At 46.0% G+C, this 17,131-nt stretch overlaps 1 protein-coding gene across 1 annotated transcript in view; it reads right to left on the reverse strand.

Annotated features, from left to right (window-relative positions):
* The window catches only part of LOC310825827 (uncharacterized protein), a 168,978-nt gene that overhangs the window by 42,055 nt on the left and 109,792 nt on the right, over positions 1-17,131 (reverse strand). The window contains exons 55-61 of the mRNA XM_083699648.1: positions 15,667-15,711; positions 15,117-15,152; positions 13,713-13,748; positions 10,342-10,398; positions 7,957-8,028; positions 7,175-7,246; positions 5,746-5,781 (exon numbers count right to left, since the gene is read on the reverse strand). Coding sequence (XP_083555774.1) covers positions 5,746-5,781; positions 7,175-7,246; positions 7,957-8,028; positions 10,342-10,398; positions 13,713-13,748; positions 15,117-15,152; positions 15,667-15,711 — 354 coding nt within the window. The remainder of the gene's footprint in view (positions 1-5,745; positions 5,782-7,174; positions 7,247-7,956; positions 8,029-10,341; positions 10,399-13,712; positions 13,749-15,116; positions 15,153-15,666; positions 15,712-17,131) is intronic.

A 17,131-nucleotide genomic window follows, 5' to 3' on the forward strand; every position in this document is an offset into this window, starting at 1 on the left:
AAATACTGCATCAAAGGAAAGGAGAGTTCCGGTGAGTCATCCTCTGCAATTTGAGGCAAAGCTGGCAAAAGCCACTTGTAGTAACTGGAACCTGTTGTCTTTGTCCATGGAGTTTTCTTGGCAGGGGTACTGGAGTGGCTTGCCGGTTCCTGCTCCAGGAAGTGAGAGCTGGACCATAAAGAAGGCTGATGGCCAAAGAATGGATACTTTTGAATTCTGGTGCTGGAGGAGACTCTTGAGAGTCCCATGGACTGCAAGAAGATCAAATCTATCCATTCTGAAGGAAATCAGCCCTGAGTGCTGTCCATTGGAAGGACAGATCCTGAAGCTGAGGCTCCAAGACTTTGGCCTCTGTCTCTGGTTTCCATGTTGCAATATATAGATGGTCTAGAAATTGTTTGCAGAGATCATAATACATTTTACATTTAAGGACCATGTGAGCTAGAGTTTCCACCAGACGGGCATCGCATGGGCAGATCCAGTCTTCTTCTGCCAAACCCGCAAACCTACCCCAAAGAAGGTTAGAAGGTTACAGATAGGTAGCCGTGTTGGTCTGCCATAGTCAAAACAAAAAAAATTCCTTCCAGTAGCACCTTAAAGACCAGCTAAGTTAGTTCTTGGTATGAGCTTTCGTGTGCATGCACACTTCTTCAGATACACTGAAACAGAAGTTTCCAGACCCTTCTATATAGTGAGAAGGTGGGGAGGGGTATTACTCAGAAGGGTGGTGGTTTCAGGAATCACAAGACAGAGAAACCAGTAGGAGAACACTTCAATCTCCCAGGACATTCTATACAAGATCTCAAAGTAGCTGTTTTACTACAAAGGAATTTCAGAAATAGACTGGAAAGAGAAGCTGCTGAATTGCAACTTATCACCAAACTTAAAACCATGGAGAGACCTGGTCTGAACAAAGACATTGGATTCTTATCTCATTATACATGACAAAGCCATTTTTCACCTTCTCACCCCTTGCTATTTCCTGTAAGACCTATTGCAGTCGTTAAAAGTCGTCAACAGGCTCATCACAGCTATCTGCCAATCACCCATTCCCACCACCCTTTTGAGTAATACCCCTCCCCACCTTCTCACTATATAGAAGGGTCTGGAAACTTCTGTTTCAGCATATCTGAAGAAGTGTGCATGCACACGAAAGCTCATACCAAGAACTGACTTAGTTCGTCTTTAAGGTGCTACTGGAAGGAATTTTTTTTGTTTTGAAAAGGTTAGAAGGATTAGAATTGAACCTAGCCAGCAAAAAGGCCCTTCTTTCTTCCGGATTAAACAAAAATGGTAAATAATTAAGATTAAATTCCTGTGTCCAAGAGAGATGAAAATAAAGAGGTGAGCATGTTTTTCCCCCGCAGCTGAGATTAATTCCTGGCGATCTATGTCCCGCAGCCTAGTTTTTAACATGGTCTTAGCGACTGGGAAAGCCACAGTGCCCAGGAGATCCTCTGAAAGCCCGAGTTGGGAATCCACGTGGCTGAGCTGCCTGGGGGAAAATGGGAGTCATAGTCCAAATCATCGGTGTGTGGAAAGGCTCCTCTTTAGCATAGCGGGGGGGGGGGACGGGGGACGGGACGGAAAACATGCTTACTACAAACCCATTCTCCCCCTCCCCCACTGCAATACTTCACTGCCTGTTCCTGCTTCATTTATCACTTAGCATTTTCTACTTCAAGCACTTGATCAATAATTCCTGTTTTATAATGACTGTTATAGAAGCTTTTAATATCGTGCTTTTGTTTGCTCTCGGAAGATTTGCAACGTAAATGTCGGCGAATCGATGGTAGCAGCTGTTCCCTGGACCCAGGCATGGGGGTGTATCTCTGGTTCCTTTCCTGCTATTCCTTTGCTCTCCTTTCCATCGCTTCCCTAAGCTGCTAGCTTCCTTGTGCAGAGTGGGAGTGGTAGGGCGGCAGGAGGGGAGACTGCCAGAAGGTGGCGCCGGACCCAATGGCAGGCAGTGGGCAGCACAGTAGGGGCTGGCTGAGGGCGGACTGGAGATGGTGGGCCGTTGCTTCATTTATCCTAATGAACCAGCCTCCCCTGCTGTAAACACAATTCAGTTGGCATCTGTCTGTCCGAAGAAGCAATGGAGTGCACCTCCGAGGGTGAAGCCAAACTGCTGCTCCAGCAGCGTCGAAGTGACCTCCCTGGGGTGCAAGCCTGGGAGTCCTGGGCTGCCCGGATGACACGATCCTCTTCTTGGCTTCTCTGATGTGGTCCAAAGGAAAGCGGAGCAAGACGTTTGGCACCGGTTTGACTGCAGGAGTTGCTGGAAGGAGGCATGCAAGACACCATCCAACTGTCTTAGGGACTCCAAATCTGTGTAGGGTTTACTCCTCAGCCTTTTCTTCTCCTGAAGAAGGCAGCAGAAGTTGAGGACCAGAGCTTTCCTTCTCCAAGACGGTCTACCTCCCCAGGTTGACAAGCCCCATCTACCCCTCTGCAGCTGTGTAGAGCAGGCATAGGCAAACTCGGCCCTCTAGATGTTTTGGGACTACAATTCCCATCATCCCTGACCACTGGTCCTGTTAGCTAGGGATGATGGGAGTTGTAGTCCCAAAACATCTGGAGGGCTGAGTTTGCCCATGCCTGGTGTAGAGGCTTCATAATTCAGTAAGCTTCCTTGGACTGAGGCAAACCAACAGTCCATCTAGACAACAATATTGTTGACACCAACTGCAGCAGCAGGATTCTCTCCCAGCCCACCTGGAACTGCTGGTGACTGAACAGAGACCTTGTGTGTGAAAACAGGGCCTCCTCATTATCTCCAGCTCAACCAGGCATGGCCAAACTTGGCCCTCCAGCTGTTTTGGGACTACAGTCTCCATCATCTCTGGCCAATGGTCCTGTTAGCTAGGGATGATGGGAGTTGTAGTCCTCAAAATGCTCTCAAGTAGCAGGTGCTGGGAAAGACCCCTCCCTGCTGGAGAGCTGCTGCCAGACAGAACCATCAGTACTGAGCTAGGCAGAGCCATGACCTAGAAGGCAGACTCATATGTTCAATGGGCCCATCATGCACATGTAAGCACATTTACACAACCGGTTCCACCTGGAGCACTTGCGCAGATGAGAGTTTTGTGCATAGATCAGGTATCCAGTTACTTCCATAACAGCCAAAGGTGCCTTGCGAAACTCTGTTGTTTCAGAGAAGCTTTGTAGATGGAGTTGCCATTTTTTATTCTACAGTGGTACCTCGGATTAAGTACTTAATTCGTTCCGGAGGTCCGTTCTCAACCTGAAACTGTTCATAACCTGAAGCATCACTTCAGCTAATGGGGCCTCCCGCTGCCAGAGCACGATTTCTGTTCTTAACCTGAAGCACTATTTCTGGGTTAGTGGAGTGTGTAACCTGAAGCGTATGTAACCTGAAGCGTATGTAACCCAAGGGACCACTGTAGTGTCTTATTGGTTTTAATCTTCTTTGGTTGCATGGCTTTATTTTTAAAAAAATAGTCTAAGTTCATCATGGCAAGAGAGCAGCTGCAGTCTGAAACAGACAGTGGGCACCGTGTTGGCTTCTGCCATGCTTGTCTGTTCCAAGGTGTGCTCCACTTACTGTTGTTGTTGTTGTTTAGTCATTTAGTCGTGTCTGACTCTTCGTAATCCCATGGAATAGAGCACGCCAGGTCCTCCTGTCTTCCACTGCCTCCTGCAGTTTGGTCAAACTCATGCTGGTAGCTTCAAGAACACTGTCCCACCATCTCGTCCTCTGTCGTCCCCTCCTCCTTGTGCCCTCCATCATTCCCAGCATCAGGGTCTTTTCCAGGGAGTCTTCTCTTCTCATGAGGTGGCCAAAGTCTTGGAGCCTCAGCTTCAGGATCTGTCCTTCCAGTGAGCACTCAGGGCAGATTTCCTTCAGAATGGATCAGTTTGATCTTCTTGCAGTCCATGGGACTCTCAAGAGTCTCCTCCAGCACCAGAATTCAAAAGCATCCATTGTTCTGCAATCAGCCTTCTTGATGGTCCAGCTCTCCCTTCCATACATCACTACTGGGAAAACCATAGCTTGAACTATACGGACCTTTGTTGGCAAGGTGATGTCTCTGCTTTTTAAGATGCTGTCTAGGTTTGTCATGCTATGCACTTCTTATTATAGGGGAGAGACCAGGAGCTCACCAAGACAGTAGCTAAGTTCCTCTATTTGATTTTCTGTCGCCAAAGTATGCTACAGGATCCTGCCCTTGTTGGAAACCCTCAGAGTGAGGCCGATTGCTTGCCTCTTCTGCCTTTTGGCGGGTGACTGTGCTGTTGGGGTGGCGAAGAGATCGCACTGGCCTGTCTATTTTAAATGTATTCTGAATGTTCTTATGTGATGCCAATAAAGGTTACTTGACTTGACATGGCTTCCTGCAAATATGCATTTTCCATCGTGGGTGGGGGAAGAGTGTCAGACACCCCTCATTACCACAAATGTGCTTGCCAAGTGGTCTTGGGCTAACTGCTGTCCCTCAGCCTTATCCATCTTGCAGGTTCATTAAGATAAGCATGCAAAAAGCTTTTGTCTGCTGGAAAGCTGTGCAAAATAATAATAAACCAGGAAGTGATCAGAGCAAACCATAAAGAAGATAACGTAAGGACAGACCTCCTTATTCAGAAAGTCCTTTGAAGATGAAGGCGCAGAAAATGCTGCTGTCAGAGAAAACTGCATTTTCATGCCAGCTTTAACCATTGCTTTTCACTAGTTTGTGGGACGTGGGTGGTGCTGTGGTCTAAACCACTAAGCCTCTTGGGCTTGCCGATCGGAAGGTCGGCGGTCCGAATCCCCGCGCCAGGGTGAGCTCCCATTGCTTGGTCCCTGCTCCTGCCAACCTAGCAGTTTGAAAGCACGTCAAAGTTCAAGTAGATAAATAGGTACCGCTCCGGCGGGAGGGTAAGCGGCGTTTCTGTGCGCTGCTCTGGTTTGCCAGAAGCGGCTTAGTCATGCTGGCCACATGACCCAGAAAAACTGTCTTCAGACAAACCTCGGTACCCTCGGCCAGTAAAGCCGCAACCCCAGAGTGCCGCAACCCCAGAGTCGTTCACAACTGGACTTAGCTGTCAGGGGTCCTTTACTTGTTTTTATTCATTTTACAATAGCGTTTTTAAACGTTCTCAGTCACTTTGAATCCCATCTTGTGAGAAAGGTGAGATATAAACATGTAAGGTAAAGGTAAAGGGACCCCTGAACATTAGGTCCAGTTGTGGCCGACTCTGGGGTTGCGGCAATCATCTTGCTTTATTGGCCGAGGAAACCGGCGTACAGCTTCCGGGTCATGTGGCCAGCATGACTAAGCTGCTTCTGGCGAACCAGAGCAGCACATGGAAACGCCGTTTACCTTCCCTCCGGAGTGGTACCTATTTATCTACTTGCCTTTGATGAGCTTTCGAACTGCTAGGTTAGCAGGAGCAGGGACTGAGCAACGGGAGCTCACCCCGTCGCGGGGATTTGAACCGCCGACCTTCTGATTGGCAATCCCTAGGCTCTGTGGTTTAACCCACAGCGCCACCCGCGCCCCATAAACACGTAAAATGATTTTAATAATAATAATAATAATAATAATAATAATAATAATAATAATTAATTAATGATAAATAATAATTAGAGCATGTTCGACAAATGCTGCATCATGTGTTTCGGTCTATCTACAACCTCTTGGTCCCACTGCTGGAGACAGGACACTGGGTTTAGGCGGACCATTCATTCAATCCAGTCAAAGTGGAAAAAAACACCCACAGAGGGGAATTCTGACTTACAGCGAATCCTGGCAATCCAGGTTCTCCCAGCTCACCCTGCCAGGGAAGTAAAGACAAAAATCAACACTTGGAAATGGCACTGAGCACATTAGACAGCTGCTCACTTGAGGGATTTTGATGAAAGCTCCTAGACCATTCCTAAACTCTTTTGCTAAGTAGACTGCAGGTAGCGTTTTCTAACTCCCAGGCAAGGAGGAATGGACTGTTATTTTCATTTTCTCTCATTTTCTAATCTTAAATTCAATTCTCCCCATTTCAAAATCAATTTGCAGTTTTTTTTAAAAAAAGTCTTTATTAATATTCCTCAGCAAGTTAATGCAAATCTCTTCTAAAATGCACATTTTTGTATGCCGTTTCCCCAACGCACCCATTTTTGCAAGCAATTTTCCCCTGAATACTATACATTACTTTCACTAATATTTTTACATACTTTCCCCTTATATGCATTTCTGCACACATCATTTGGATGGAATATTGCGCTGCCAAATATGTAGAAGCATGCATTTCAAAAGACAGCTGTGTTTCAGTTCATGTAGTGTGTTGTGTCAAAAAGTTCAATCAGGTAGGTTTGCAGATTGAGCAACATTTCTTTCCCATCCCTTCTCACAGGAGCAACCTGGACTGGGCAACTATTTCAACCCCTTCACAGCATAACCCTCATTTTAAAGGACACATTGGAACAGGATTTTGCTTCAGTGCTTCTTGGCCAATCAGGCATGAATTCCCAGGATTATTGGCGCTTGCCCCAGCCAATGGGGAAATGAGCTTTGCAGCTGGCCCACACTCCCCAGGGTCTCCCCCCCCCCCCATGATTAAAAGCAAACAGGGCAGAAAAGGAGTCAGCTATTTATTAGGTTGGAGGTCTTCCCAGTTAGATGGACCCTTATCAGATTGTTGGCGCATTAACTGTTAATATGGATGGAGGTACTCGGAAAATAAGAGCAGGGGTGGTACAGCAATTTGGGGGGCAGTTTTAGTTTATATTAATTCGATTTATCGTAATTTGTGTTCCTATGTTCTGCAGGCAATTTGGCACCAAAAGGGATGGGAGGTAGCAGTTCTCAACCTGTGGGTACCCAGATGTTGTTGGACTACAACTCCCATCATCCCTGAGCTCTGGCCTTGCTAGCTAGGGGTGATGGGAGTTGTAGTTCAACAACATCTGGGGACCCACAGGTTGAGAAAGGCTGGATGAAGAGATGGTTCTTTGTTACACACATAATTATTTGGAAGCTGGGTTCTCTCTTGCACCGAAAGAGAACATTTGCCTGTTCCTAACTTTGACATCCATTCCCTGTGTTGCTTTGGTCAAGCCATACGAAATATCTGGAGGAAACGTTTGATGTGAGGCTGTTGCTTAGTTGGCACAGAGGTTAATTCACCCCAACCCCAGGCTACGTGTGTGAACACGGGAGCCATTCGGACTGACCTTCTGCCCCACTGGGCCTCTTGTGCCAAACAGACCCATGATTCCTTTCGCCCCGGCTTCTCCTTTCACTCCCTAAAAGGGGAAAAAATACATTGAAGGATCACGCAGAGAAAGATACATTGCAGTACACTTTCACCCAGGCTAGTGCCCAAAGTTATTAATTTATAAAATTATTTTCCATCATTTTTGTTATGTACTGAAGTTCTCACCCTGGGCCAGCAGGGGGATACTGTAGATAGTTATGCAAATAAGGGATCGAAAGTGACATTCAGTGATTGGATAGTTTTAGAAAATTGTAACAGTTACGTTGTACTGGAGCTCTATATAAGCAGGCTGACTGAACCCTTCAGTTCAGTTCTGTTCTGGCCTGTGAATAAACAAGAGCTGTTTGAAGAATCGCTGTGTCGTCTGATATGTTCACCCACAGCTTAACAATTTTGATTTGGGTGTCCAAAGTTGCAGGTTCAGCGAGGATGAGGGATGACTTTTAAGCAAGCTGCGTGGAAATCAAGTGTTTATCTGGTTTTGGATTGGTTTTTTTGCCCAAGTCAGAAATTGTTCAGCAAAAGGCCACTAGGTTGCTTATTAATGTTCCATGGAAATGTGTGGTCCACGAGCTATTGACACACAGGGCACAATTTGGGGAAGTCCACAAGACATTTTATGTAGTAAAATGGATATTGACCAGAAGGATAGTCAATTGCAATCTTCTACCACAACCACTGAGTTTTAAAGACTGAGAGAGCTGTTACAGTTAAGGAACTCAACAAAATCAAAGGAACCTTTTCTCCTGCTGGTCCATCTTCTCCTTTCTCGCCCTTGTCACCATCAAATCCTGGAGGGCCTCTTTCACCCTAAATAGCAACACAGACATAACTCTATTTTTTCCAAATAAAAAGCCTTTATATTTATGAATGATATATATATGAGCTCCGTCTGCTGTCTTATCCTTGTTCACATCCTCTGGGGCTGTTCAACCTGGTAGGCTAAACCATGGCTTCACCATATCTTAGGGTCTTAACCAGGGTCAGGACAGTAAACCACAGTTGGAAATAACCATGGTTGAGCACCATATCTATATCAAATGAAGGTAGAGAGTTAACTGTGAGCCACTTGGATCCAGATGTGGTTTTAGTTGGGAGTCGTTGTGGAACATTGTGTGTTGCTTGTGGCTGTAACCAGATAATGGGGATTTGTCAAAATTCATTACTTTTAGGGTTACTATTACTCTTAATCCCAAGGCTGTGGGTTCAAGCCACACATTGGGCAAAAGATTCCTAAATTGCAGGGGGTTCGACCAGGTCAGGGTCCTGCCAGCTAGATTCTATGATCTATGAATTTTACTGATCTTAAAGTTGGTGGCCATCATGGGGGTAATTGCTCTCTTGCTCTTTCCCACTCATGATGCCAAAGATCTGGCATTATTCAGAGGCCTCTGGCCTTTGTTCCTGGAGGGTTTTATTCACAATAGTGTTCCACCTGTGCACTTTACAGCCTTTGAAGTATTGAGGGAAAAACTAATCAAGACATTTTATAGGTGGTACTTAACACCTACCAAAATAGCTAAAACGTATAAGATAAAAACAAATCTGTGCTGGAGGTGTGGTAAAACAGAGGGGACACTTATACACATTTGGTGGACCTGTGAAAAAAATCAAAAGCTTCTGAAACATAGTATATGAAGGGCTTAAAATAATGTTTAAGTATAACTTTATGAAAAATACAGCAGCTTTTCTACTGGGGATAACGGACACAGGCATAGCAAGAGAAGATCAGAAAATATTCCTCTATGCCACAGGAGCGGCAAGGATCCTAACTGCTAAAAACTGGAAAAAAAGAAACTGTGCCAACAAAAAAAGGAATGGCAGGACAAACAGAGTATATTGAACTGGCTAGATTAAGAGAGGCAATTAGAGATCACACTAGACAAGAGTTTCAAAAAGCACGGGGGAAAATGCAGAGAATACTTCACAAAACAGTGCCCTAAAATACATACCTGGACTTGTTTCGATTAATGTCTGCAGGAGACTTTGTGGATATTTAGGTTATAATTAGAAAAATCTTAATAATTATTCATAAAGGAAACAGCTTATAAGAAGTGAATAAGGAGCCCAGATACAGGATAAAGGAAGTCTTTTATTTGGTTGTTTGTATTGTTGTATGTTATGTTCACGTTTAATGAGGGTGGATTTGTGTATTGAGGGGGTTATGTTATGTTGTAAATAACATTTCCAATAAAAAAATATTGTTCCACCTGTGCTGAGCCTCTGATACATGGCAAGATTCTAGCTCACCTGGCTAGACAGGAAGTTCAGTGGTGGCACAGAGAGCAGCTTGCGGGATCAGTAGCGTAAGACCAACGAAACAGGGGTGTTATGTACTGAAGTTCTCACCCTGGGCCAGCAGGGGGATACTGTAGATAGTTATGCAAATGAAGGATCAAAAGTGACGTTCAGTGATTGGATAGTTTTAGAAAGTTGCTACAGTAACGTTGTACTGGAGCTCTATATAAGCAGGCTGACTGAGCCCTTCAGTTCAGTTCTGTTCTGGCCTCTGAATAAACAAGAGCTGTTTGAAGAATTGCTGTGTCGTCTGATATGTTCACCCACAACTTAACACGGGGGGCTCCCCATGTTACCAAAAATGACCAATGCAGCAGTGAGCAGCAGCTTCGTCAGCTGCAGGTGGCTGGAAAGCCAGACAGGATGTTGATGTTTGTGACTGTTACCATGGGAAGAAAGGGGCAGTCCATTCACCGTACTGAGCACCGGATGTTAGCTCAGAGTGTGTCATCTGACCTGTACTGGAAGTACATGGGTGGAGTTATATTCTCTCTGCTGTTGTTGTAAATAAACATGTCTGCACTCTGTACGGCTGCAAAAGACAGAAATAAAAGCATGTAGATACATTTCTGTCTGTCTCTTTCCCCTCCCTGGGGATAGCAGGGAGGAGAGTGAAGGAGTGGTGTGTTCTTCTCACATCTGGGAAGGATCTCCGATTACAGATCTCACCTGTTTTCCTGCCGGGAGTCGCAGGGGGAGGTCAACAAGGAATTCAGCCGGTGCCTGGAGCGTGGCACATTCCTCTGACCGAGGCAGGATTCCAACACCCCACACCAATCTCTGTGAGCAAACTCCTGGCAGAAAGCAAGAAAAAGCCCAACTTACGGGATCGCCTTTGTTGCCTTTGTAGCCTTGAGGTCCAAATGTCGTCATGGGGTCTCCCTATGATTCAAGCACAGAAAAGAGAAAAGCCTTTGCATGATGAGTCCACCTTGAGTCAGAGCTGAAACTGAAGCTGGATTAAAAAAGAAAGAAAGCTGGACAGCCAGATGTGAAGGAAATAAGCAGCTATCTTATCTTTAAAAGACATCTGAAGGCAGCCCTGTTTAGGGAAGTTTTTAATATTTAATGCTGTATTGTTTTTAACACTCGATTGGGAGCCACCCAGAGTGGCTGGGGAAACTCAGCCAGATGGGCGGGGTATAAATAATAAATTATTATTACTATTATAATAAATAGATGTACTGCTATTCCTTGTGGACACATATGTCAGTTTCCACTTCTCTTGTTTCCTCAGCCTTTTCCCAGTTTATCCTTTTTCCATTCTGTTTTTCAAAAGTCCCCATGAAAACTCACCATCATTTAAATACCTGTGTCTTCTAACACACAGGCACTGGTGTACGGTGGTTAGTTGTGATTCTTGCATTCCACGGGGATTGGGCTCCCAGCTGTACAGTTCCATGATTCTAGGTTTGGCTAATATGCACATTTTTGCAATTTCCCCTAATATTGTGCATTTTTTAATGTTATTGCCACAATTCCCCCCCCCCCCGACTTTTGCACACAATTCCCCCTAATATATCAATTTTTGTATACATTGTTTGGGAAACTGCACCACAAAATTCAGAGCAGTGTGAATTCACAGGATCATTGCTTTCCAGTTCATGTTTTGTTTCAGGAAAGGAAAATGGAGCGTCAAAATGGAAGCGCAATCAATTTTTTCCTGCCTCACTATCCAGGAACCATTCTTGCTTTACGTAGCTCCATAGAAGAGACTGGCAAATGATGTTTAATTGGTCCTGAAGCAGGCAAGGTTAGAATGGAGGAAGTCCAAATGTGGAATAGAAAAGGAAAAGGTTAGTAAATGCTGCCGTGGCAAATTGTCAACTTAATCACATCTCCTGTGCTGTTTAATTCACCCACTTCCGCCTAATGTTCTATTCACGCTTTCTTCAGAGAGGGCATTACACATTCCTTTATGACTGGGAAACAGCATCTCCTCCAGCGAGGGAGAATCAGAAATTCATTTGTCGCAATGGCAGACAAGCTGCTTGGAAAACCCATTTCTTCAGAGACAAATGGCAGACTGTCTTGCCAGAGTGGTGCATTCTCTAGTTGGAGGACTCCTTGGTCCTGAATGGGATAACTGTGACCCTGAAGGACCAGGTGCGCAGCCTGGGAGACATTCTGAACTCACAGCTGTCCACGGAGGCGCAGGTCAATTCTGTGTCCAGGGCAGCTGTCTATCAGCTTCATCTGGTATGCAGGATGAGACCCTACCTGCCTGTGGACTGCCTCGCCAGAGTGGTGCATGCTCTGGTTATCTCCCGCTTGGACTACTGCAATGCGCTCTACGTGGGGCTACCTTTGAAGGTGACCCGAAAACTACAACTAATCCAGAATGCGGCAGCTAGACTGGTGACTGGGAGTGGCCGCCGGGACCACATAAGGTCTTGAAAGATCTACATTGGCTCCCAGTACGTTTCTGAGCACAATTCAAAGTGTTGGTGCTGACCTTGAAAGCCCTAAATGGCCTTGGTCCGGTATACCTGAAGGAGCGTCTCCACCCCCATCGTTCAGCCTGGACACTGACGTCCAGCGCCGAGGGCCTTCTGCCGGTTCCCTCACTGTGAGAAGCCAAGTTACAGGGAACCAGGCAGAAGGCCTTCTTGGTAGTGGCACCCGCCCTGTGGAACGCCCTCCCATCAGATGTCAAAGAGAAAAATAACTACCAGACTATTAGAAGACATCTGAAGGCAGCCCTGTTTAGGGAAGCTTTTAATGTTTAATAGACTATTGTATTTTAATATTCTTTTGGAAACCGCCCAGAGTGGGTGGGGTATAAATAATAAATTATTATTATTGTTATTGTTGTTGTTATTATTATTTTACTCAGGCATTGGCAAATTCAGCCCTCTAGATCTTTTGGGACTACAACTCCCATCATCCCTAGCTAACAGGACCAGTGATCAGGGATGATGGGAATTGTAGTCTCAAAACAGCTGGAGGGCCGAGTTTGTCTATGCCTGATTTAGCTATTCCTGCATTGCTGAAACTAGAAGCTTCCTTCAAACTAGGGCCATCTTAAGCATATCCGGTGCCGTGGCGCAAAGATCCCTCAGGCCCCGCCCCCACATTTTCCAGAGTTGTCGACCTTTCCCCAAGCCTCCCATATGGTTGACGGGGCACAGCTGGTGGGCATTCAGGGAAAGGGGAGGCCGCCGGCAAAGCTGTGCAGCTCCCCCACTCCCTGGAGCGCCCCTGAGAGGCCGGCGCCCTGGCGCAACGAACCACTAAGACCAATGGGAAAGATGGCTTTGTTTCCAACTTCACCCCAACTTCCCTTTTCATTTTCTTGCCGAAATCATTATCCAGTTGAAGTCACTGTTCAGGTATGAATCCAAGAGAGATGCGCGGTGATGGGAAGATGGGGATCTCCCCCCCCAAAAAAGAGCAAGTTGTTTGGGTCAATTCAACCTACCCTATTGCCCTGCAGTGTTTATTATTATTATTATTATTATTATTATTATTATTATTATTATTATTATTATTATTTATACCCCGCCCTCCCCAGCCAAGGCTGGGCTTAGGGCAGCTAACGAGCAATAATAAAAACAAGTTGAATGGATACAACTTAAAAACAAGATTAAAATACAACATTAAAATATTGAAATATTGAAATATTAAAATGCAGCCTGATCACAGGAGGAGAAAGGAAAAAGAAAAAAGAAAGAGGGGGAGGGAATCAAACTGGCTCCAAGCCAAAGGCCAGGCGGAACAACTCTGTCTTACAGGCCCTGCGGAAAGAAATCAGATCCCGCAGGGCCCTGGTCTCATGAGACAAAGCGTTCCACCAGGCAGGAGCCAATGCTGAAAAGGCCCTGGCTCTGGTTGAGGCCAATCTGACTTCCTTAGGGCTCGGGACCACTAGGGTGTTGCTATTTATGGACCTTGAGGCTCTCCGTGGGGCATACCGGGAGAGGCGGTCCCGTAGGTACGAGGGTCCTAGGCCGTGAAGGGCTTTAAAGGTCAAAACCAGCACCTTAAATCTGACCCTGTACTCCACCGGGAGCCAGTGCACCTGGAAAAGCACTGGGTGAATATGCTCCCATGGCAGAGACCCCGTGAGGAGCCTCGCTGCAGCATTCTGCACCCGCTGGAGTTTCTGGGACAGCTTCAAGGGCAGCCCCGCGTAGAGCGAATTACAGTAGTCAAGCCTGGAGGTGACTGTGTTGACCTCTTTAAACATTGCTTACCCTTTCTCCTTTGGCTCCAGGAAATCCAACATCGCCCTAAGGAGGAGGAGTGTAAATGAAAACAAAGGAATACCTCATTAATACTATCACATTGCCAAATCCCTCGGCCAATTCTGAAAGAGAGAGTCCACCGTTGTCATACCATGGGGGCACAGTGGCCAGTGACTGAGGAATGTCCGCAGACAAACATGAATGACTTTCCTTTGCTTCAGTGAAGAAGAAGAGGAGTTTGGATTTGATATCCTGCTTTATCACTACCCGAAGGAGTCTCAAAGCGGCTAACAGTCTCCTTTCCCTTCCTCCCCCACAACAAACACTCTGTGAGGTGAGTGGGGCTGAGAGACTTCAGAGAAGTGTGACTGGACCAAGGTCACCCAGCAGCTGCATGTGGAGGAGCGGAGACGCGAACCCGATTCACCAGATTACGAGTCTACTGCTCTTAACCACTATACCACACTGGCTCTCTCAGTGAGCACTGCTGTCTTCCCAAGAATAGGGACCATATCTTAGCCAGGAAAGACACAAACTGAGCTGGGAAGAGATAAGGCAGATAGGACTGGCCACACAGCCAAGGTGATGGGGACTACTTTTTATGGGATAGGTGATGCCACCTGCCTTGTGGGAACTGGAAGCTGTGCAGAGTTCTTGCCAGGATTGCAGGAAGGTATATAAGAAACTGAAAGTCAACACAGACAAGACTGAGACACTCCCATCAAGTGGTTCCCCCTGACTAGATGAGTGGGATGCGTTTTGTTCTGGATAGGGTCACACTACCCCCCCCCAAAAGAGAGGTTGCACGATTTGGGGAGCACTCTTGGATCCAACGTTGACATTGGAGGCTACATGGCACTTAGCACCTTCTATAAACTTTGACCGGTAACCCAGGTTGACCTTATCTGGACATGGTTAGCTCTGCTCCAGTTCTCTATACTATGATAATCTCTAGGCTGGATTAATGCAATGCATTGTACTTGGGGCGGCTGCAGAAGATTGGGGGGTGCAGTTGGTGCGTAACGTGAAAGACAGGAAGCTTTGAACATGTAAATCCAGTTCCCTTGGCTGCATAGTAGTTTCTGCGATCAATTGAAACTGCAGTTCTTGACCTTTAAAGCCCTATATACAGCTTGGGACCCCAGTGCTTAAAGGACTACCTCTTGCCTTTTGAACCTGTGTGGACACCATGATAATCATATGAGGCCCTTCACCCGTGTCTCACCTCTGAAAAGTGGAGCACAGATAGTGGGGAATCAGTAACTGGGTCTCTCTGTGTAGTAGACCCCAACCCTGAAACCCTCTTTCCCCAGAGAAGCAGGGCCCCCAACTGCATGCTTGGGTTAAACAATGGTACCAGGTCTGGAAATACTGAGGATGCTCAACATATATATTCAACATTTGGCTACTTACCTTCTCCCCTTTCGGCCCCGAAAGGCCATTCTGTCCCTGTAAATATGCAGAGAAGAGTTCATTACAGAAGCAAGAATTCCAAAGAGTGAGCTCTCTCAAAAGTGTCTGAGATAGATCAAGGCTGCAAGCGGAATCCATCTTTGCTACATCAGCATAGGAATGTGAGGAATACCCAAGTGAAATTCCACCAAGGTGTCTATTATCATAGTGATGGGACTTTAGTTTAAGGTACTTATTATCTAGACCTTCAGCACATAGGACAGCTCCATAGGGAGAACAGACGTTGCTCCAACAAGGGCGAAAGCTTAGCAGAACATGAAGACTTGTGCTATAGCAACTATGGCAAAGTGGGCAAAGGAGACCAGGCAGAATCAGGACTTAAGTGCTGCAGAGATTCCAAAGAATCTCCCACCACCCTGAAATTCTGGGACGTAAATTTAACTCAACCATATTTTCAGCAACAGAGAAACTTTAAGGGTTCTCAAATGTGTGTGGGGTCCAGACCAAGAACCAGGTCTTGAATTTTCTGCCACGCTTAGCTTGCACTTACCATCATGCCAACGGGACCACGAACTCCCACAATTCCTTCTTCACCCTGTTAAAAAGAAGTTACACCGGTATTCCTCCAGAGGTGCCTTTTCCAGCCTTCACTCCTCTCTTTCTCTTTCTCTCTGATGCCCCTCTTTCACCCCCCATCGCTCCCTCCTCCTTCTCTCCCCCCAACCCACCATCACCTGAACCCTCCTTGTTCCACTGCTTCATCTGCTATGGCTGTCCCCTGGCTCTCTCCCTCTGAGCTGCCCCCACGTGAAATTAGACTAAGGCCCACAGGTTGTCCATCCTTCCTACAGGGCAACACCACGCCTGTCCTTACTCGCTGCAATGAGCTTCCTTCCAGGCTAGAACTGAAACCACACAATACAAACCTCCTCCGACCAGGGCAGACCACACAAGGTATCAAGTCAAGTCAAGTTAGTTTTATTGCGGCAAAAGCCAGTGACACGGAACACCACAGGATCAAACAAAAAGAAGTCAACAACAACATCAGGGGAAAAAAATTACACAAAGGAACTTCGCAGTGTGCCATTCAACAGAAGAGATTTACGCTTCCTGATTGCTAAAGCGCAAAATTTGGCCACCTCATATGATATTGAGCTTAAGGAATCTTCCAGAAGGTATTTTCGTAGAATTTCGGTGGAGGATTCCAAATAGTGTTGTAGGGGTATAAATTTTGATAAAAGCGGCAAGATAAGTTGAACTCGTTCTTCACTATAAAATTCACAAAATAGAAGGATGTGTGTGACAGATTCTACCTTATTAGACATACAGGGGCAGAGACGCGTATGCATTGGTACCCGCGTAAGTTTGCCGTACAGCACTGCTGAGGGGATTGTCTCAAAGCGGGCTCTGGAGAAAGTGATGTTAGTTAAGTTAGTGATGTTAGTTAAGTAAGGGGCAGCTGCAAAATTAGGCCAAGCTTTTAGACATCTATACGTCTCTGGGAGTAGGGCGTCTTCTTGTTGTAATTCGACATCGTAAAGTCTCTGAGTGATAATTACTTTTGCCTTATTCAGAGTTCCAATAAGAAGATTTTCAGGGTTTAGGCCAATTTGTTTGATCTTGTTAGTTATTTGCATAAGCCAAGGAGGATAGGGAACTGCGGCCAGGAAGTAAGGTAACAGTCCCTTAGGATTGTAATGGATTTTCAGCCAGAGGGATATTGCTTGCTCCCAGACTTTTAATTCCACTCTGGGCAGTCCTGCCTCTTGCCTTAAGACTGCATTAGGTGTACACTTTGGGGTAGCAAATAGTGATCTTAAGAATTTTGATTGTACTGTTTCAAGGGTCTTAAGGTTGGCAGAAGGGCTAATTTGAGAGCCATACAGGAGTTGGGCTAAGGATTTTGCCTGGAAAACTTTAAGGGCCATCGGGAGGAAGCCAGCTCCTTTCCTTCTGAATAATCTAAGGATGGCATTTGCACTTCTTCCTGCTGATATAGCTGATGTGGCCAATAT

The sequence above is a fragment of the Podarcis gaigeae genome (assembly GCF_964106915.1).
Source record: "Podarcis gaigeae genome assembly, chromosome: 10".
NCBI lineage: Eukaryota > Metazoa > Chordata > Lepidosauria > Squamata > Lacertidae > Podarcis > Podarcis gaigeae.